Source organism: Notamacropus eugenii, chromosome 7 (assembly GCF_028372415.1).
Source record: "Notamacropus eugenii isolate mMacEug1 chromosome 7, mMacEug1.pri_v2, whole genome shotgun sequence".
In the NCBI taxonomy this organism is placed as follows: domain Eukaryota; kingdom Metazoa; phylum Chordata; class Mammalia; order Diprotodontia; family Macropodidae; genus Notamacropus; species Notamacropus eugenii.
In genome coordinates this window covers 101,927,769-101,946,611 of record NC_092878.1, presented here as the reverse complement: position 1 = coordinate 101,946,611, position 18,843 = coordinate 101,927,769, and the positions used below count along the sequence as shown (strand labels likewise).

At 44.4% G+C, this 18,843-nt stretch overlaps 1 protein-coding gene across 1 annotated transcript; it reads right to left on the bottom strand.

Moving 5' to 3' along the window:
- Positions 1-1,163: 1,163 nt before the first annotated feature.
- On the bottom strand, positions 1,164-8,283 carry ING2 (inhibitor of growth family member 2). Its single transcript, XM_072625264.1, has 2 exons — positions 7,715-8,283; positions 1,164-1,979 (listed from the first exon to the last, which is right to left on the bottom strand). Exons 1-2 carry the CDS (start codon positions 7,887-7,889, stop codon positions 1,309-1,311), a joined length of 846 nt encoding a protein of 281 aa, XP_072481365.1. The 5' UTR covers positions 7,890-8,283; the 3' UTR covers positions 1,164-1,308.
- Between the last annotated feature and the right edge of the window lie 10,560 nt (positions 8,284-18,843).

Here is an 18,843-nt window from a genome sequence, read left to right as displayed (position 1 = left end):
CTGACTCTCCAGAGTTCTGTGTTCTTTCCACAACACCCTGTTGCTTACACAGTAAACATTTCTTAGATCCAGATAGGGTTTTTAAGGTTAATAAGGTTAATAAGAATCAAGATTGTCAGGCTTAGAAACAAAGAGGAAGAATACAAGGCAGGTTGCACAGATAAAGCTAGAGCCGCCCAAACATACACCCTTCAACATTCTTATCTTTAACAGATAACTCTTAGAAAACCCATTTTGCATTTTCCTAAAATCATATTCATTCAAAGCAAACATTATCAGGGAGCACCAATAAGATAAAGTCAAGAGGATTAATACAACGCTAAGTTAAAATAATGATGTGTTGTCATAGACGGAAATTGCTTAAATGGAAGCAAATTGTTTAAATGACAGCAAAACCATTTAAAACAACTGGTTTGATATACAGATATTAAGGACTACTGTATTGCTTTCCAATTGATTAGAACTGTACTCAAGCATCCCATCAGATCACACAGAAATTCAGAGCTGGAGTTTTTGTTGTTATTGTTTTCAGTAACAGGAAACACAATACACCTTTAAGAATGCCCAGAAACAATGTGAACCCATACTGCCACACAAGCTTGAATTCTAACACTCTAACCTAACGGTAGTATTTTTGGTATACCAACTACTCTGTAGTGCCCAGGTTTATTAAGGAGAACTTTTTAAATTTTAAAACACAGGCGGATTAAGAGCTGCTTTTGTGAAAAGGAGTCATTTACAAATGGGTTACTGACAGTGTATCAAAATGCTGCTAAGAAAAATACAACAGCAAGGTACTCGGATAAGAGTACATCATTCCACATGGAATCCTAAGTTAACTTTCCTCTCTAGCTCCTTAAATGAATCTTCATGAGGCTAGAGATAAGGTTCGATGTACCACTGAGGTAAAATAGAGTTCACATCAGCTGAAGAGTCTAAAAACTTTTAAAGTGTAGAGAATTAAATGCTAGTAAACCTTTGGTGTTTACCCATTAATAACATTTCCATTTTAAGTGACAATGAGATATGTATAGTTTGTGGAGAAAAATAAAAGCAACTTGTTCACACCATATTCCCATGTTCCTAATTCTTTCCATGTGTTGTTCTAAGACCACCTGGCTTTAAAACATTTGGTTATTCAGTGCAGAAAAGTAAACCACAGACAAAGTATGACAACTTTTAATACTCCATTAATACTAATGATTAAAAATTATTGCATAGCCTTATGCATTTATCCTAAAACATTTTCTGTAAAGTAAATGAATTATATAAAAGACAAATAATCCCTTAAAATGTGGATGGTCTTTACTACCTTGATCTTCTATCTTTTTTTGTTTTTTCAGTACTTTTGTCCATTGTTTTCTCATTATCTCCTCTGCACTTTGGGCAATACCATTTTCCCTTTGGTTTATAAGTAAGTGAAACACATGAAAAATGAAACCACTCAATTGGACATTGTTCATTATCACATCCTATCATTTCCCCATAAGACACTTGGTTACATAAGCAGTATGTAGGTTCATTGGGATCTATTGCAAACTCAACAGGTGAAGCTTCCCTTTCCTGTTTGGCCTTTGAACGTTTCTTTTTCTTGGCAGATTTGGATTTCTTTTCTTTAGGTGGTTGATCTTCACAGTCTTCAATCCCATTTGCTATGTGACAGAGATCACGGCTTTCACTGGTCCGCTGTCGGCGGGGTCTTCTTGAAGACCTTTCTGGTTGGCTGGAATCCATCTTTGTCTTGTCTGAAGGTCTCTCACTTTCTGAAGGATCTTGAAAACACTGTGAATGCAATTCCATTTGCCTTGCCCGGTTCTCCACCAGCTCAAGCATTTGAGTTACAATTTGAATTTTCTCATCACCCAGTTCCTGGCTGTTGATTAATGCTCTTTGAAGATTCTGCTGAAGGCGTTTCTTCTGATGTGGATCATTTTCTTTCTTATATTTTTCACAAGCATCATCAATTTCCTTTAATGCTTCTGTAAGAGGTAAAAAAAATAAAATCAAAATACTGCACTATGTTAGAGAATAGTTGTTTTTTTTTTAAGTCATTGGAGTACTTTGAAAAGAAGCAACTCAAAATATAATGCCATAAATTCAACTATTCTGTTTCATACTGGACAACTTGAAATTCTACAAACTGAGAGATTTCCACAGTGAAATTTCTACACCAACGATTCCATTATCAACAACAGCAACAAAAAAGCATTACAGTGATTCTGCTGCTTTATATACCTAGGCAACGGGTTTTTGGTCCTTTTATTTGCTGACAAACTTTCTGCAATGTCTTTAAAGCACTAACCTAAAATATTGTTGTAAAAATCCATTTTTATCTTAGCAAGAAAGGCAACACTTTCTTTAAAGGGAAAATTTGTGTTGTGATTTAAAAGCATATCCTCTGGCTCCCACCCCAAAGCTCTTCTATTCTATCATGCCATAGACCACAGGTGTCAACCTAATGGACTCAGTCAGTAAAACTCCTGAGTGTGGCCTGAACCAGATTAAAAGGTAATTGGGAAATGTTAAAAAAATTAAAATACAATATAAGAGATAATGATACTTTATCATTTTCTAAGTCACTATGCAACCTATGGGGATTTGCTTCTATTGGAGTTTGTTATAGTAGGCAACCTTTTGTTGGCAGCCACCTGAGTGATCCAGTCACCTGGATGAGCAACAAGGCCACAGGCTGCACAGTGTGGCATGCCACCATGTAGAAAGCTCTCAGCCCAGGCTATTCTATTATTTCAAAAGCTCAAATTATTCCCCTCTATTTCCATATCCAAGTGCTCCAGCAATCACCTAGGTTTCCTCTAGGGAAAAGATGAGGACAAATTTCTAGACAACAAAGGTTTTGAAATGAACATGGAGGGGGCAGAGAGGAGGAAACAAGACAAACTAATTTCAACTATTCCACATCTTACCCACAGTGATTTGCAATTTTATAAACATGATACTTAATGTGTTGTTCCTAGTATAGAACCAATATTTGTTGCTTAATACCAATCAATGAGTAAATAATTTCTTAACAAGATAAATGTCTTAGTATACAAGAAAACATGGAAAACAGTCACACTAATGCATTGATGGTGAAGCAGTGAATTGGTTCAGTCCATCTGAAAAGCAATTTGGAATTATACCCCAAAAGTTACCAAGCTACCCTTTGACTCAGTTATACTACTACTCAGACTATAGCCTAGAGATCTATGAAGAATCTGTACATGTACAAAAATTTCCATACCAACTCTCTGTGGTGGCAAAAAAAATTGGAAATTAAGGGGGTGCCTGTCTATTAGAGAAAGTCTGAACAAATTATAGTGTATGAATAGAATGTTATTGTGCCACACCCAAACAGATAAAAGTTTCATAGAAAACTAGGAAAACCTCTATTAACTAATGCACAGTGAAAACCTACATTTTTTTTGGACATTGCCAATGTAGGAATTTGTTTTGCTATACTATGCGTGTTTGTTATCAAGTCAAGAAGCATTTATTACAAGTTTACCTTGTGCCAAACACTGGGCTGTGTGTGTACAAATAGAAGCAAAAAAAAAGAAAGACAGTCCCTACCCACAAGGAGCTTACATTCATCGCAGAGAAAACAGACATAAAAGGGAAAGGAAAAAGAGGGAAAGAGGAAGGTACTCCTGGGCCCTTTCTCAAAATAGAGGTTCCTAGAGGAACTCAACAATGGAAGAAGAGGGCCATAGGAGTGGAGGGAGAAGGCAGATGAAGTCTGGTAACAAAGTCTGGAAGTTTTAAAAAACTGTTTAACGTGAAGGGGCAGTGGGAAGGAGACATAATAAATGCCTGGAAAGATAGATAACTTTTGAAAGAAATGTAGTTATATTCAAAAATTCAGTTTAACAAATGAAATACTTAAAAAATTATTTGCCCAAAGTTACACACAGTAAACTTTCTTCCAAATTGATTATTCATATATTTGATCTACTCTGTAAGAACCCATTTATCTTTCAAATATTCCCTCCTTCCAGACTCATAACACCAGAATCATAATTCAATCTTTTTCTAAAAGTACTTAAGTCTGTGTGTGTGTATATACACACATATATGTATGCATGTATACATGTTCTTTGTATCAAGGTGTTCTTCAACACAGTGCAGCACATGAAATCTCAATAAATCACAAACCTAATAAAACATTATTATTGTTTACCATGTGCAAAGCATTGTAGTACGCTGAGAAAAAACAAGTAAGAGCCTGCCCTTGAGGAGTGAATCTAATAAATGAAATATAGGATGTTAATACATATCATATTGGGAGATTTGGACAGGACAGTATGCACTTAAGGTACAAATTATTGTTACGTTAAATTCATCTAGAAATCAATTATTTGTCTGAACAAGGGTTATTACCATGACGGAACTCCCACTGTTCAGTTTATAAAGCTGCACTATTCCTCCTGGAGCTAGAGATACATGACAACTGTAAGCTCAGTACAGTAAATCTGGTCCTGTCCTTACATCAGTTACAAAATATCTTGCCCCAACCTCTGAAAAGAGCTTTAACTTTATGATGGTCAAATATATGCTTAAAAAGAGTTTCAAACTTGAAAAGTAATTTTAATATGCTTAATATTAGTCCTAGACAAAACATTTAATAGGCAAATCTTAAAGCCCTAGATTCTTATTTCTAAACTTCCATATGCCTATCAAAAAGACAATCACGTAGATTAAGATCATAAGAGTTAACTCTGAGGATCTTTTCTTTTAAGTTGGGAAGCTATCTAGATTTAAAATCATAGGGCAGCCCCAAAACACAAAAAATTATATAGAATTTAAATTTAATAAACTTTCTATAGAATGGTTTACTGCATGGTAAATTCCTAGGCTAGATAAGAGAATATCCCTACCTATCTGGTGCTTATAGTTTAATGGGAGATGACAGTCACAAATAATTATAAAAAAAATGCAAAGTGATGACTGTAAGAGGAAGTCATTATCCAGTAGAAGGATCAGGGAAGGCTTCCTGGAAGGAGGCATATGGGGTGGGGCTTTAAAACATGGGTGAAAATTGAACAGGTCCAGCATGTTCTAGGCATAGGAAAAGCATGAATAAAGTAATAGACAAGTACAGAACGTGTGGAAGAAGATAAGCAGTCTAAGTTGATTGGCACAGAGATAATAGCAGCAACTGCAGCCCCTGGCATTTCTGCCACACTTTAGGCTTTACAAAGGATAATAATAGCTAACATTTATATAGCAACTAGTATGTGCCAGGAACTGTGCTAAGCACTTTACAACCATCTCATTTGATCCTCACAACAATCCTGAGAAGTAGGTGCTATATATAATCATCCCCACTTTACAGACAAGGAAACTGAAGGAAAGGTCAAATGATTAAGTCCCACTGCTAGGAAGTGTCCGGGGCCACATTTGAATTCAGGTCTTCCTGACTCCTAGCTTGGCTCTGCACAGCACCACTAGCTCTCACAATAACCTTGTCAGGTGGGACTTAAATCTGGATCCCAGCTCTGCTTACAACCTGTGGTCTTGGACAAATCACATCTTCTCTATGCCTAAGTTTTCTCATCTGTCAATCTGTCACATGAAGGTGTTAGACTAGATTTCCTCTGAGATATCTATTTCATATCCATACAATAAAATTATTATGGCCATTTTACATATGTGAAAACTGGCGCTGAGTTAAACTGACCTGGTCAGGGTTATGTGACTATCACTGCCCAATTCAACTGGTGTTTGTCTTCTGACATCAAACTCGGTACCCTTTCCCTTACACTGCACAGAGTATGAGAAGGCCATAAAAGTAGGATACCTGCTTGTAAGGGAGTTAGAACTTCATTTGTTGGGAAATGGAAGGCCTCCCTGTGGAGGGAAGCCTTGAATCCACTTGATGACCCACCAGCTGGACTTACAGCGACTGCACAACCCCGGAGTGCATGCTCTAGGGTGGTAGCAATGGGACCAAGGGCAAAATGGAGAGAAACCGTGGAGGTGAAAATCAAAAAGACTGATTTGGATTTGAGTCATTTGGGGGTTTTTTGGTAGGAGGCTAAGCTAAACTTGGCTGAGTCTGAGTTATGGACTGAACATTCATGTAGAGGAGAAAATGAATCTTGGTGGAAAGAGAGCCCTGAAGATCAGGAGCCCTCAGCTCTAGTAGGGACCTCGCTCTTCCATGAATTAGCTGCATCCCACTGGGACGAGCCTTAGTTTCCTCATTTACAAAATGAAGGAATTAAGTTCTTTAAGGCCCTTTGCACTTCTAACATCCTGTTTTAGATGTTAACTGTCGAAAATGAAGAAAAACTCAAGCCAGAAAACAGAGAAAGGCAGGCAATATTATCGTAGTTGATCTCTGCAGGATTTTATCCTCCTGACAACGCTGGGAGTTCGGGGGCATTAAGACTCTCATTTTGTCCAGTGCCCCCCCTCCCCCCCAGTAAACTTCCGAAGTCGAATGCTCTAACCCAGGTCGGAAGCCGTCTACATAAAAGTGAACGGGCCACATCAATCAATGACCCTTGAAGGAGGATGGAAATCAGGTGGGCGAGACCTCGGAGGGGGTTCATGTCAAACGCTTTCCAGAAGTTCAAAGGGCATAGACTTCAAAATGACCAGTTTCGGTGGAACGGTGGGGCCGAGGGCAGATCGCAAAGGGTCAAATCCCCCCGGCTCCAAGTAGGGTGGGCTCCTGCTGCCCCTCACATGGTCTGACGGACTTCGAGGACTAGGAAAAGTTTCTCCCTAGGCAGCCTCGGGAAGCTGGCATCCCTGCCGCGGGCAGAGAACGGAGGGCTGGGGGCGGGAGCATCTTCCAACAAGGGCTGGAACCTCCCGACGTTCCGGGGAGGCCAGATCTGCGGGGGCCCGAGGCCCGGCCGGCCGACCCTCCCAGTCCTGACCCCCGGGCCGGCCCGCTCCACTCGGAGCGCAGCCCCAGCTGGGCCGGACCGGGCAGGAGGGGGCGGGGCCGCGATGACAGGGGGCTCCGGCACCCCTCCCCCCGCCCCCGCCGAGGCAGCGCCCTGGGCAGTAACGAATGCCTTTCGGGGCAGGGGCCGAGGCGGCGCTCGGAGCCTCCGGCCCGAACCCCCGGACTGGCCCCGACCCCGCTCCGGAGCCCCATTAGCCAGGCCCCCCCTCCCTCCCCGGAGGGGCGGCCCACCCCGGAAGTGACGCAGGCGCCCCGGGCCCCACGCGCCAGCTGCGGGAAGCGTCTCCTCCGAGCCGGGGCAGCCGCGGGGCGGGAGTCGGGCAGATCTGCGGCCCGCGTCCCCGGGGCTCCCCGCGGCCCACTCACCCCTCGAGTCCCCGGCGCTACGCTGGGAGGCACCGCCCACTCCAGGGCAGAGACCCGACCCCCCCCCCCGGCCCCTCCCTCCTTTAACTGTTTAGCGGAAGGAGTGGAGCCGAGGCGGAGCAGCCGTCCCCGGGCCCTGCCGGCCCGCCTCCCCGGGGGGGGCCCGGGCCAGGGAGACCTCCGCACCGGGGCAGGGGAAGGAGAGGGAGGGGCCTTCCCGGGGCCCGCCCCCGCTGCCCTCTCCCCCGGCACGTTCCACCGAATCGGCCTTTGAGGGGTGGGGGGCGCGGGGCCGAGCTGTCCTCCCCCGGAGCTCCTCCTCCTCCCCACCCGGGGCAGAGCCGGAGGAGCGATCCCCGCTAATAAAATGGCTGATTCCGTGCCCGAAGCAGCCCGGCTGCCGCGCGCCCGGCCTGCCGCCCCACTCACCCTGGTACTTGGTGTCGATCTCTCGCAGCACGGACACGTTCCGCTGCATGTCCAGGGGCAGCGACTCCACGCACTCGAGGTAGTCCTGCACGTAGCCGGACAGCAGCCGGCCCCGCTCCCCGGCCAGGAGCCCGGCCGCCGGGCACAGCTGCTGCTGCTGCTGCTGGCCCAACATCCTGCCGCCGCCGCCGCCGCCTCCGCATCCAGCGGCCACACATGCACCGCCCGGGCCCCTCGCGGGGGCGCAGCCGACCGCCTCCCCCGGGGGGGACCCTCACATACCCCGCCGGGGGCACACGTCCTGGGGCGGAGCGAGATCAGCGGCCCCCCTCAGCGCCCGGGCGGCGGGGCTCCCCGGCCGTGCCGCCGCCGCGGGGACTCGGGGCTCGGGCGTCCCGGACGGCTGCCGGGGCTCCGCGTCCCCCTCGCGCCCGCAATCTGCTCCCGCTTCCCTTCGCCGCCGAGCGCCCGCTGACCGTCCCCCTTCTCGTCCCCCACTTTTCCCAAGTACCAGTGTGAGTGTCGAGGTGCGAGTGTGTGAGAGTGTGTGTATGTATGTGTGTGTGGGTCTCTCCGGCCCCCCCTCCCCTCCGACTGCAGATGCCTCTGCGCTTGCGCAGGGCTCAGCCCTTATAAGGCTCGGTGCCCGCCCCTCCCGCCCGACAGAAGGGTTCGCATTCTCCCGCCTTCCTCCGGCCGCCCCGGTGATTGGTCAGTCATCTCGCGGCTGGGGGAGGTGAAAGTAGGAGGGAAGGAGGAAGAGGAGGGGAAGAGGACAAACGGCAGGCTCTGCCCCGCCCCCTCTTAAAGGAGAAGCGCTGTCACCCCGCCCCTTTGCTCAGTCTAGGGTGGCGAGCCGGCTAGCCGGTGGAAGTGCTGTTGTCCCGCCTCGCTGCCCCTTGCCCTCCTTCCGCCCGAACCGTCTGGAGTCCGGCCCGACTCCGGCTGCACCCCGCTGACGAACGAGCTCCCCTCTGGGAGATCCAGAGCGGCTCCCCCCAGGCGTAAGATGGAGCAGTTGGCGGCCCCTTTTTCCCTTCAATATGGAGCGAGGCCGGAGGAGACTGCAGTTCCCAGAGTGCAGCGAGGCCCCGGGGCTCCCGGCATGCCGCGCGTCCAGGCTTGGCTCGGCCCCGAGCCCCGCAGGCCCCGCCCCGCAGGCCCCGCCCCACAGGCTCCCTGCTCCGGGGCTCCTTGAGCACGTGGGCGCTGCTGGCTTGGGAGGTAGGCGCCCTCTCCCCCATCCCTGGGTTCTCTGGGCTTTTTTGGGGGGGTATTCTCGCGGTCTCTCCTGGCGTGGACTAGTCGGGGCCCGTGGGCCCCTCCGCTCCTTCCAGGCCCGGCTCGCCGGCCTGGCCTCCGGGGTCTAGACGGGGATGGTAACCTGGAGCTTTTTCCCAGGCCGGCCCTCGGCTCCCTCCCTCCCTTTCCCCCCCCTGCCCCTCCCCCAGCGATGCCAGCGGCTGGAACCGGGGCCTGCGGTCTGCGTAGCTCTCCATCCGTATCCCCCATTCTCCTGCTGTCGCGTCCAGGGGCCCCCAGGTGTCCCCGAGAAGCCGCGCACCCAGGAAGCCCTTGTAGGAGCTTTGGGGGCGCTCGGTGCTGAGAGGGGCGACTCCCCCGGGGGCGGGCCCCGATGCCCAGGATGACCCGGCTTCGCGGCTTCCCCAGATGTTGGCCACATTTCTGCCTGTGGGCTTTGCCTTGGAAACTCAAAGCTGCGCTTGTGGGTTCTGTTGGGTCCCGCGAGGCAGACTACCCCGCGACGTTCAGAGAGCCGCTCGGGGTCCAGCATGCGACGTGTGCGGAACGTGGAGGCCAAATAAACCGTGGCCCAGCCGCGGGTGGGGTGGCATCCTTTGGGCCGCCCGGGTTGTTAGCAGGGTCCTGTGATGTGCAGACGCAGCATCTCTGCGCCTGTGCTTCGTGCCTGCCACACTCCGCTTTGTCTTGTATTTAGAATAATAGTGATAACAGCCCAGCGGAGCCTGGGCTTTGAAGGGTTATGAAGCGCCCTACATGCGTTAGCCCCTTTCACCTTCGCTACAACGCTGGGCCCCATTTCCTTTTCTCTCTCCCCCTCCCCTCCTTTCTCGTAACCAGCTGAAACTGAAGCTGAGAGGGCTTGAAAGGCCGGCCCCGGCTCCCCCAAGGGATCTCTGAGGCCGGCCTGAACCCCGAGCCCTGTGCTGCCCGCCGCCTCGCCTTCCTCTGTGGCTAGTAAAGAGAACAGTTACCGAGAACGTCCGTGGGTGAGACACTTGGGTGGCAGAGTAGCCACCAAACAGTTGCTTCATGTAGGGAGTTTCCTTTGTAGGAGGAAGCTGGTTGTAGTAGACTGAGCACCAGACTTGGTTTTTGGAAGACCTAGGGTGAATCCTGTCTCAGACATTTTAATGCCGCACACAGCAAATTCACTTATGTTTCCTTATCTGTAAAATGGAAATAATAATAGTATCTCCCTGACAAGCGTTGTGGAAGGTCAGATGAAATAATTTGTATGGCATTTTTAAACTTTAAAGCTATCTGGAATGTCAACTACTTCTGCTGGGAGATAACAATATGGAGAGGCTTAAGTGAATGCAGTATAATGTTAGGAGAAAGGAATCAAAGTGGTTTTCCCTACAAACCAGAGGTTTTTTTTAAAAAAATATTGATAACTGCATTTCAATATAATTGGTTTCTTTGTAATCCTGTATCTTTTGTGCATTTAAAAACATTTTTTGGAGGGTCCTTGGGCTCTCCTAGACTACCCGAGGGGACAGTGACACAAAAAAACTGAACAACCCATTTTAGAAAGTGGCTTGAGAGCAGAACCTTGACGGAAGTTAAGGATTCCTGGAGAGGCAAAGAGTGCTTTGGGGATTGAAGCAGGAGATGAAATGTTCAATTCAGAGACCAGAAAATATGGTCTTTGGACTAGATGTAAAGTCTATGGAAGAAAGCAGTGTGATGTCTCAAAGGCACCTCAGAGCCAGGTTGGGCAGCTCTGTAAGTGCTAAGCTGAGGAATTTTCACATTTTTAAGTAAGCATGTAAGATGATCTTTTTCTGCTCTTAAATTTGGCACAGTGCCTTACAGGTAGGTATATGATAGATGCTTAATAAATGTTGGTTTACTTGAATTGGACTAATTACTTAATAACTGAGGTTCTGTGTAAAATGAGGGTGTGAGTCAATCAGTAAACACTTATTAAGTGACTGCTACCAGCTAGGCATTATGCTCATCGTGAGGGATGCCAGAGGACTTGAAGGAGCTCACAGTCGAATGGTTGTGGCCTTCCAGCTAAGACATTTTAGTATGGTGCCCTGAGGAGGTGAAATGCTTTGTTAAGTGCAAACTTTGCATTTCTGGGTGCTGTGTTAGAAAACTTGAGATTTAAAGAATTGTCATTAGGTTAAATCAACCAACCAGGCCCCCTCAGCAGCCAGCAGACTAGCTGTGATCGCTAGTGAGTTTGAGTGTTACCACCTGTGTGTACATTTTGATTTGTCTCTTCTGTGCCTCATTGTTTTTAGGTATATTTCCTTATGGAGTTGATGAATCAGTATTTATAGAACACCTGTTACTTTTAAAGCACTGTGCTGGGCACTGGGCATACTCATTGTTAAATAACGCCACACCTCTTTGTGATGCTTGGGACTTGACAAAGTGCTGACCTCACAATGCCCTTGGAAGAAAGTGCAGATTTTCTTTCTCCATTGACTGCTGAGGAAACTTCACTTTGTACCACACAAGGTATCTGTAGTTTATGGTCTTTTGGGAGTCTAGTGCCACAGCTCTCCAGGCTCAGAAATTAGATTGTGTCTAGGTGAACCTCAGGGCAGAATGTCTGGAGCAGCAGTTCTCGAACTATTTGGTCTCTGGACTTCTTTACACTCTAAAAAATTATTGAGGACCCCAAGCTATGAGGCTTTTGTTTATGTAGGTTATAGCTATTGATATTTACCATAAATGTTTTTTAAAAATATAAATTTATTAATTTAAAAATAACAGTAACAAACTCATACCATGTTAATAAACTCAAATAACAGCCTGACCCAGGACCCAGCAAGGAGTCAGCCAGATGAATGACATGTGTGTGTAAGGCAGTTTGGAGGTGTTAATGTGTAATGTAAAAAGTCTGGAAAGACAGGCTGGAGCCGGAATAGGAAGGGCTTTCCATGGCAATCTCCTCTTGAGTTTATATTGTGGTACAATGGAAAGAGCACTGACTAGAGAGAATACCTGGCTTCATATCCCACCTCTGATGAGTGCTAGTGTATGACCTAAAGGGGATCCTGAATTTGATCCTCCAGGCAAGAGAAAGCCCCTGGAGAGTTTTGGTTAGGGGAATAATATGATAAGACCTAGGTTTTAGAAATCTCATTTTGGCAGGTTTGGAAAATATCCTGGGTGGCTCGGATAGATTAGTAGTGTTGTATGGTGAAAAAATGAGTGCAGGCCACCAGGGTTCTAGCCTTGTCTTTGCCACTAACTAGCTCTGTGACCCTAGACAAACCACCTCGCTGTTGTCCCTTGATTTCTTCAGCAAGATGAAGGATTGATGAGGCTCTCAAAATTTGAGAGTAGTAATCAGGATGCCGTGGAGTTGCCTGCCTGGGGAAGGGCATGTGCCATGGTCAGATCCACCCTGGAAGAGTATCATTTTGGTAGCTGAGGGGAGGATAGGTTGGAAGGGGGAAGAGATGGGAGACAAGGATACCAATTGGAAGCACTCTGCACTGCGCTATTTTTATTCTAGTCTTGGCAGGAGGCGATGCAGGTCTAAGCTAGGGGGTGCCAGTATCTGGAAACAAGGGGGTATTCTTTGAAAAGTGGGAAGTTGCCGATGGCTAAGCAACTTGCTGAAAGTTACAGAGGTGGTGAGGTGTAGCGAGGGGACTAAATCTCAGTGCTCTGTCCACCACTGCAGGAATCTACCTGCTTTGGTGATTTACTGACCGCCATTCGTTTGGGAGTGAGACATTTCTGACACCGTTAGTCAGAGTCTGTGGGCTACTCTGTATGTGAAGCCTGCAGTTCCCAGTGAATTTAGTCCAATAACAGGCTGCACATAGATATGGGCACTGGCTAAGTCTTAAGGAACAGAAGGGGAAAAGGGAAATGGGCACATGTATTGCTCCTGTACAGAACATGTGGGTACTCTTAAAAATATTGGTAGCAAAACTGGGAGAGAGAATGTTAAGTGGACGTATGTTTTTTGGGCATGGCCAGTGTAAATTGGTTTTGCAGTACTATGCATGTTTATAGTGAGATTTTAATTTTGGGGGGGGGGGCAGTGTACTGTAAATGCATGCAAAAGTAATTTTTGAAGCCAAAAGAAAGATTAAATGTTATTCCAATACTAATCTTTGCACACAATAGGTTTTCAATAAATATTTGTTAAATTTTAATGGGGTTAGAATAACATAGCTTTGGGGCCCTTCATTTCCTTTTGTTTATTTATCCCTGAAAGGCAGTATGGAATAGTGAAATCAGGTCTGGGCTAAACATAAAAAAAAAATAGGAACTGAAAAGAAATAAATATTTTAAATAGTTTCTTATTCCTTTTACTTTAAATAGCCTTTTAAACATTCTCATTCAGGAATAAACTAATATCTATGGATCTTTCAGTAATAAATCCTTTGATTTAGTGGTTTGCAAAGGTATGTTAAAGTCTTCCCCCACCAAAAGAAAAAACCCCCAAAACAAACCAGCAACAGCTTGTAGGGAAAAGAAGGAACAAAGAATCCCCACTATGTCTTACAGACCTGTCCTTTTGTCCTTTTACACGAAATAGTGGCTTAACTAGAAATTCTGGGCCCTTTGAGAATAGTTCCTATACCCTTTTGTTAACTACCAGTGTTCCCTAAATCCCCGCTCTGTTAGATGCATTTAAGATGATGGAGAGAGTGGAAAAGGACACAGAGCCAACTGGATGACCCCTTGTTCGGTATGTTGTAGTACTGATTCTTGTCAGTTGTGGGTTGAACTAGGTGAACATTGAGGTCTTTTCTTGGATAACATTTTGTGTTTCTGGTAGAAAATATCTCCATTGTGTTCTCCTTTGTCTTTTCCTCTTTTGTCTTATAAATCAAAGCTGTATGAGTAACTAACCCTTCATTCAGCCGATCTTCTCCAGGAGGTACCTTTTACAAATTTGAACAACAGTATTATGTGATCCTTAGAGGTAAGATCATAGTTACAGACATATATGTCGCTAGTAAATACTGGTTAAAACAGCAAAAATAGGTAGGAATCTTGTACTTTCTCAGTCAAAATCTTAGGAATCAGTTTATTCATGACTTCCAGGGTTTTTAGGGGTGACTCCTTAGGTAGGTGGTGCAGTGGATAGAGTTCTGGGCCTGGATTCAGGAAGACTCATCTTCCTGAATTCAAATGTGGCCTCAGACACTGCTGTGTGACCCGTAAGTCAACCCAGTTTGCCTCCTGACCTGTAAAATGAGCTGGAGAAGGAAATGGCATTTCCTAGTATCTTTGCCGAGAAAACCTTAAATGGGGTCACAAAGGGTCAGACACGAGGGGAAAAAAAATAACTGATGTGATGAGCCTTAGCCATCCTTCCAAGTTTATGTACAATGACAAGGGGTAGGGTGACCTAGAACTTTCCATTAATTCTGCTATGAGAGGTAGAAGCAATAGCTCTAAATTCTATTTGGAGAAGTAAATTATGAATATATCTGCAGGATTTTCCAAGTCACTTTGCCCAGGATCTTGTCACAGGATATCAGAATGAAAACTAACTTGATAATGATTCATGCCAACTGAAATATTTAAAATCTTTTATCAAAGCCCTTAGAAATACCAGAATCCCACTCCTTATCCTTAGGTTATAACCCTTTCATGAGGAAAATGATAAATGAGTGATTAATATGAAGGGTTCAGATGAAGGATGAGAATTATTGGTTAGCCTCATCACCTCATAAAAGGAGTTTGAAGAAATGCAGAAATTAAGAGGTGTAATCCAAAAGGATTACATAGACTGCTTTTACTTTAGGTTCCTGATAATAGGCAATTAGTTTTAGTACTACAAATAGTAAAATTAGCAAGTGAATACATATAAACTGTAGATAATAGTTAAGACAGAATAGAAAAGGGAAAAGTATACTTCACCAGCCAAGTCTGAGCTCCAACACTTTGGCAACTGGGGAGGCTGAAAGTGGGGAGCAGTCGGGAAAGGTCTTGGCTGGGAAAGCAGAAGCAGGTATCCCCACTACTGCAGCAAAAGACCTCCAAAGATCCATCTCTCACTCAGTCCCTTTATTGATGTAACTTAAGGGAAAAGAGGACCATTAAAACAAAGAAGGAATTCTGGTGAAAAGTTCCAGCTGTTGACTTGGATGTACGTGCCAAAGACTGGCCAGGTCCTTGAACACAGACACCTCCTCCCTTAAGGAGTTTTATGACTCTTAGATAAGGGTCTCTTCGCCTGGCTACATGCTTCATTAATTCTGCTGCTTCCCCTGGCACTCCCAGTTAAGCATATCAACTTTACATTCCTAGGTTAAGTCATGTGGTGGTCATGCAAGGGACTGGGGAGAATCTTCCTCAGTTTCCCCACAAAAAGTAATCAGTATTTCAGACTACCCTAAATAAATAAACCCTAAGGGATATAAGCCTGTGAACTAGGGGTGTATGCAATCTTGAAAGTCTACTTTAAAATGTAAAACAACCACCTCCCCCCCCCCCCAAAAAAAGGGTAATGCAGTTTTGCAGAAGAAATAGCAGGGAAACTACACTTCAAAAAATTTGCCAGTGTGCCCTTTTCAGTATGGGTCAATTTTTTTACTTTAATGAAACATTATTGCTAAAAGTTTCAAAGGACAATTGCATGCTGTATTTGTAGTACAGTGCACATAGAGATAAAAATCAGATTTCCCAAGCAGCATACTTGATTATAAGACCAAATCAGCATGCAAAATGTATATGTGGTGTTAGGTATAATTATAAGATTATACTCCTTGAAGAAATGGTAATGTTAGAAACTTTAAACTTTGTGTACGAAGGACCAGTGAGTCAAAAGTAGATCATAAAACATTTGAATGTAGTTAGGTCTTTTCTCAAGGGACCATCTGCAAGAGGAAATTCCATAAAATAAAATGTTGTGTCCCAGTTCCAGAAAGGAAAAATAAACACATTTTAAATGGTACATTTTGTATATCACTGCCCAGAAAGTAATTTTTTCCCTGAGTGGTTACCATGGTAACATGAACTGTTTATATAACATCAAGGGGGGAACTGGGTCACAATAGTGAAGGAGTTTAAATTTTGCAATTATTTTGTTTAGGGGAATGGAAGGGAAACACTAGGTATAGAGAAGAAAGGTTCATGCTATATACAAAAATATGTGTTTAAGTTAGCTTAAAATTCATCAGTTTTATAGAAGTAGGCATAACATACTTTTGACTCTTGACTCAAAGTAAAACTTGAAAATAAGTCCAAAGTTAATTTTTTAAAAATTATTTTTAGATGTAAAATGTTCACCCTTAGTCAAAGATTTTGTGAGTTTCTGTGGCCGCCTCCCAGAATCATGACACTGTGGTGATAAACCTCTGGAGACCGTATCCTTACAGAGTCCATTGCTAGACTCACGTTCAGTAGGTGTTTCCGGAGGCTGTGCTTTGCTGACATGGTCTTAATGTACACAGTGCCAGCACTGCACCATAATGAGGCTTCCATTGGAATAAAAATTTGTATAGTGAGCAATTTTCAGTGTAGAGAGAATTTCCTTGAAGTATCCACAAGGATGAAATCAAAGATTTTTGAAACTTTAAAATATAATTGTATCTCTCATCTGATATGGTATTTTGCTCACTAGGGTACATTTTAAAATTAAAACAAATAGATGTCAACCCCTTGGACACATTTTATTCCTGTTTTCTCTTGTACAGATCTCTTTTCCTGACATTTCATCCATCCTTGTGGCTTGTTAAACCTTTCTTCGAAGAAAACAAAGTGAACTCTAGCCACACAAGTGAGTTAGGGGGAGGCAGGTCCTTTGACCAAGATATTTTTTCCGAAAGCAGTGAGATACAACCCAATTTTGACCTTTCCTCCATCAAACTCCCCTTACCCCAGCCCTTTAATGATCTTATATCTGATGGAAAGAAGTGGGAGGAGTAGGGTTTTATTCTGTGTAGTAGCATTTGAAAGCTGTAGTAGCAGCAGTGTGTGTAGACTAAATATGAGGTTGAGAAGGATTACCGAATGAATGTAGGTTTTAGCAGGAAAATGGATTTTGAAGGTTGTCAAAGTTGATGTTGTGAATTCATCTATAGGGACTACCATCTAATCTGAATTTTCTGGTGATGGAAGGTACCTAGACTAATCCCTCATTTTATAGACAACCATATGGAGGCTCAGGAGAAGGTGTGACATTTGCCAAATGACCAGGTAGTTTGTGCTCCCTCTTACTCTCCTCCCCCGTCCCCCTCTTTTTGTGTGTGTGTGTGTGTGTGTGTGTGTGTGCTGTGTATATGTGTGTGTGTACATACATATACATATGCATATCAGTGAACACAATCACCTCCTTTTAGGGAATAGATCATTCCTGAAATTTTTAACTGAATATTATAAGTTGAGTCATTTTCTGATTGACATCTGTGGCAAGATGTTTCTTGGGGGAAATGGTGGAATGGTATTAGAATGACCATGCTTCTCCCACTGTCCAATTTCATGCCTCTTGACTTCTCTGTAGTTTTTTCAGTTGAGCTGTCTCTCCTGGATAGTCTCTCCTTTCTGAATTTTCGTGACACTTCACTGTCTATCTGGTCCTTCTCAGCTTTTTGGATGATTTAACATCCATATCACATCCTCTAACTGTGAAAGTACCCAAAGCTGTGTCCCAAATTCTCCTCTTTTCTTTCTACATACTCTTTGACCTGGTTGCTGTATCAGCTCCTATGGAGTCTCTCTTACACACACAAACACACACTCTTGCACATTCACACATACATACAGCCCTAGTCTTTCTTAAACTCCAGTCTTTGTATTGCCAACTGTACATCTAATCGGCTTCTCAGACTCAACGTGTCTTAAAACAAAACTCATTAACTTTCTCCCCAAACTCATCCCTCTTTCTGAACTCTCCTATTTCTGTTGAAGACTCTGTTCTCCTTCCAGTCACTCAGGTTTGGAACCTGGATGTCATCTTTGGCTCCGTCACCCCATATATATAATCATTTGTCACTTCTTGCCATTTCTGCCTCCAGAACATCTCACAGATGTCCCCTTCTTTCCACTTACACAGCCTCCATCATCACCTGTCACCTGGACTGTTGTAGGAACCTAACTGGTCTCCCATCTCAAGCTTCTTTCCAGGCTAACTCATCTTCTGTGTGAGCTACCAGACTGGTTTCTCTAAAGAAAAGGTCTCACTCTGTGTTTACCTTCCTTCTCAGTTAACTCCAGTGGCTCCCTATTACCTATAGGATCAAATATAAAGTCCTCTTCACAACTTGACTATATCCTACCTTTCTGACCTACTTCTTTGTTTCCTGCCATGCCCTCTGTAGTCCAACCAGACTGGTCTTCTTGTCATTCTTCATACACAATACTCCATTTCCCATCTTTGCCTGTTCATTGGGTGTTCTCCATACTGGGAATTCACTCCTTCCTCCCCTCTGCCTTTTGGAATATCTGGTTTTCTTCAAAACTCACCTTAAGTAGAACCCTGCATATGCCTCTCCTCTTTTCCCTAGCTGGTGCCTTCCCTTCCAAAGATGATCTTTCTGATTTGTATATCCCTAACTATGTGCATGCAGTCTTTCCTGCTAGAGTATAAGGTCCTCAAGGGAAGGAATTTTTTGTATCCCCAGTGTTGAGCACAGTATATATAGGATATTTAATAAATGCTTGTCAATTGATTCATTAAAATGCTTTCAATTGTACATTAATATCCACAATTAGTCACAAAATAATGATCCTATGATATTATGGCAGGAGTTCCTGATTTTTTTAAAATATGTACCCCATTGGCAGTTTTTTAAAATCTGTAGACTCTTCTTCAGAATGTTTTTAAATAATTGAAGAAAATTCTAAATTTTAGCTAGCTATTAATTAAAATAAAAATGTAATCTTTTTCTCATCCAGGTTTGCAGACCCCCTTATCTAACCACAAACCACTT

Excerpts from the sequence above, each read along its gene's own strand:
- ING2 (XM_072625264.1), bottom strand. The coding sequence starts at position 7,889 with ATGTTGGGCCAGCAGCAGCAGCAGCAGCTGTGCCCGGCGGCCGGGCTC. Across the intron at positions 1,980-7,714 it reads GATCGACACCAAGTACCAGG|AAGCATTAAAGGAAATTGAT; the intron begins GTGAGTGGGGCG and ends TACCTCTTACAG.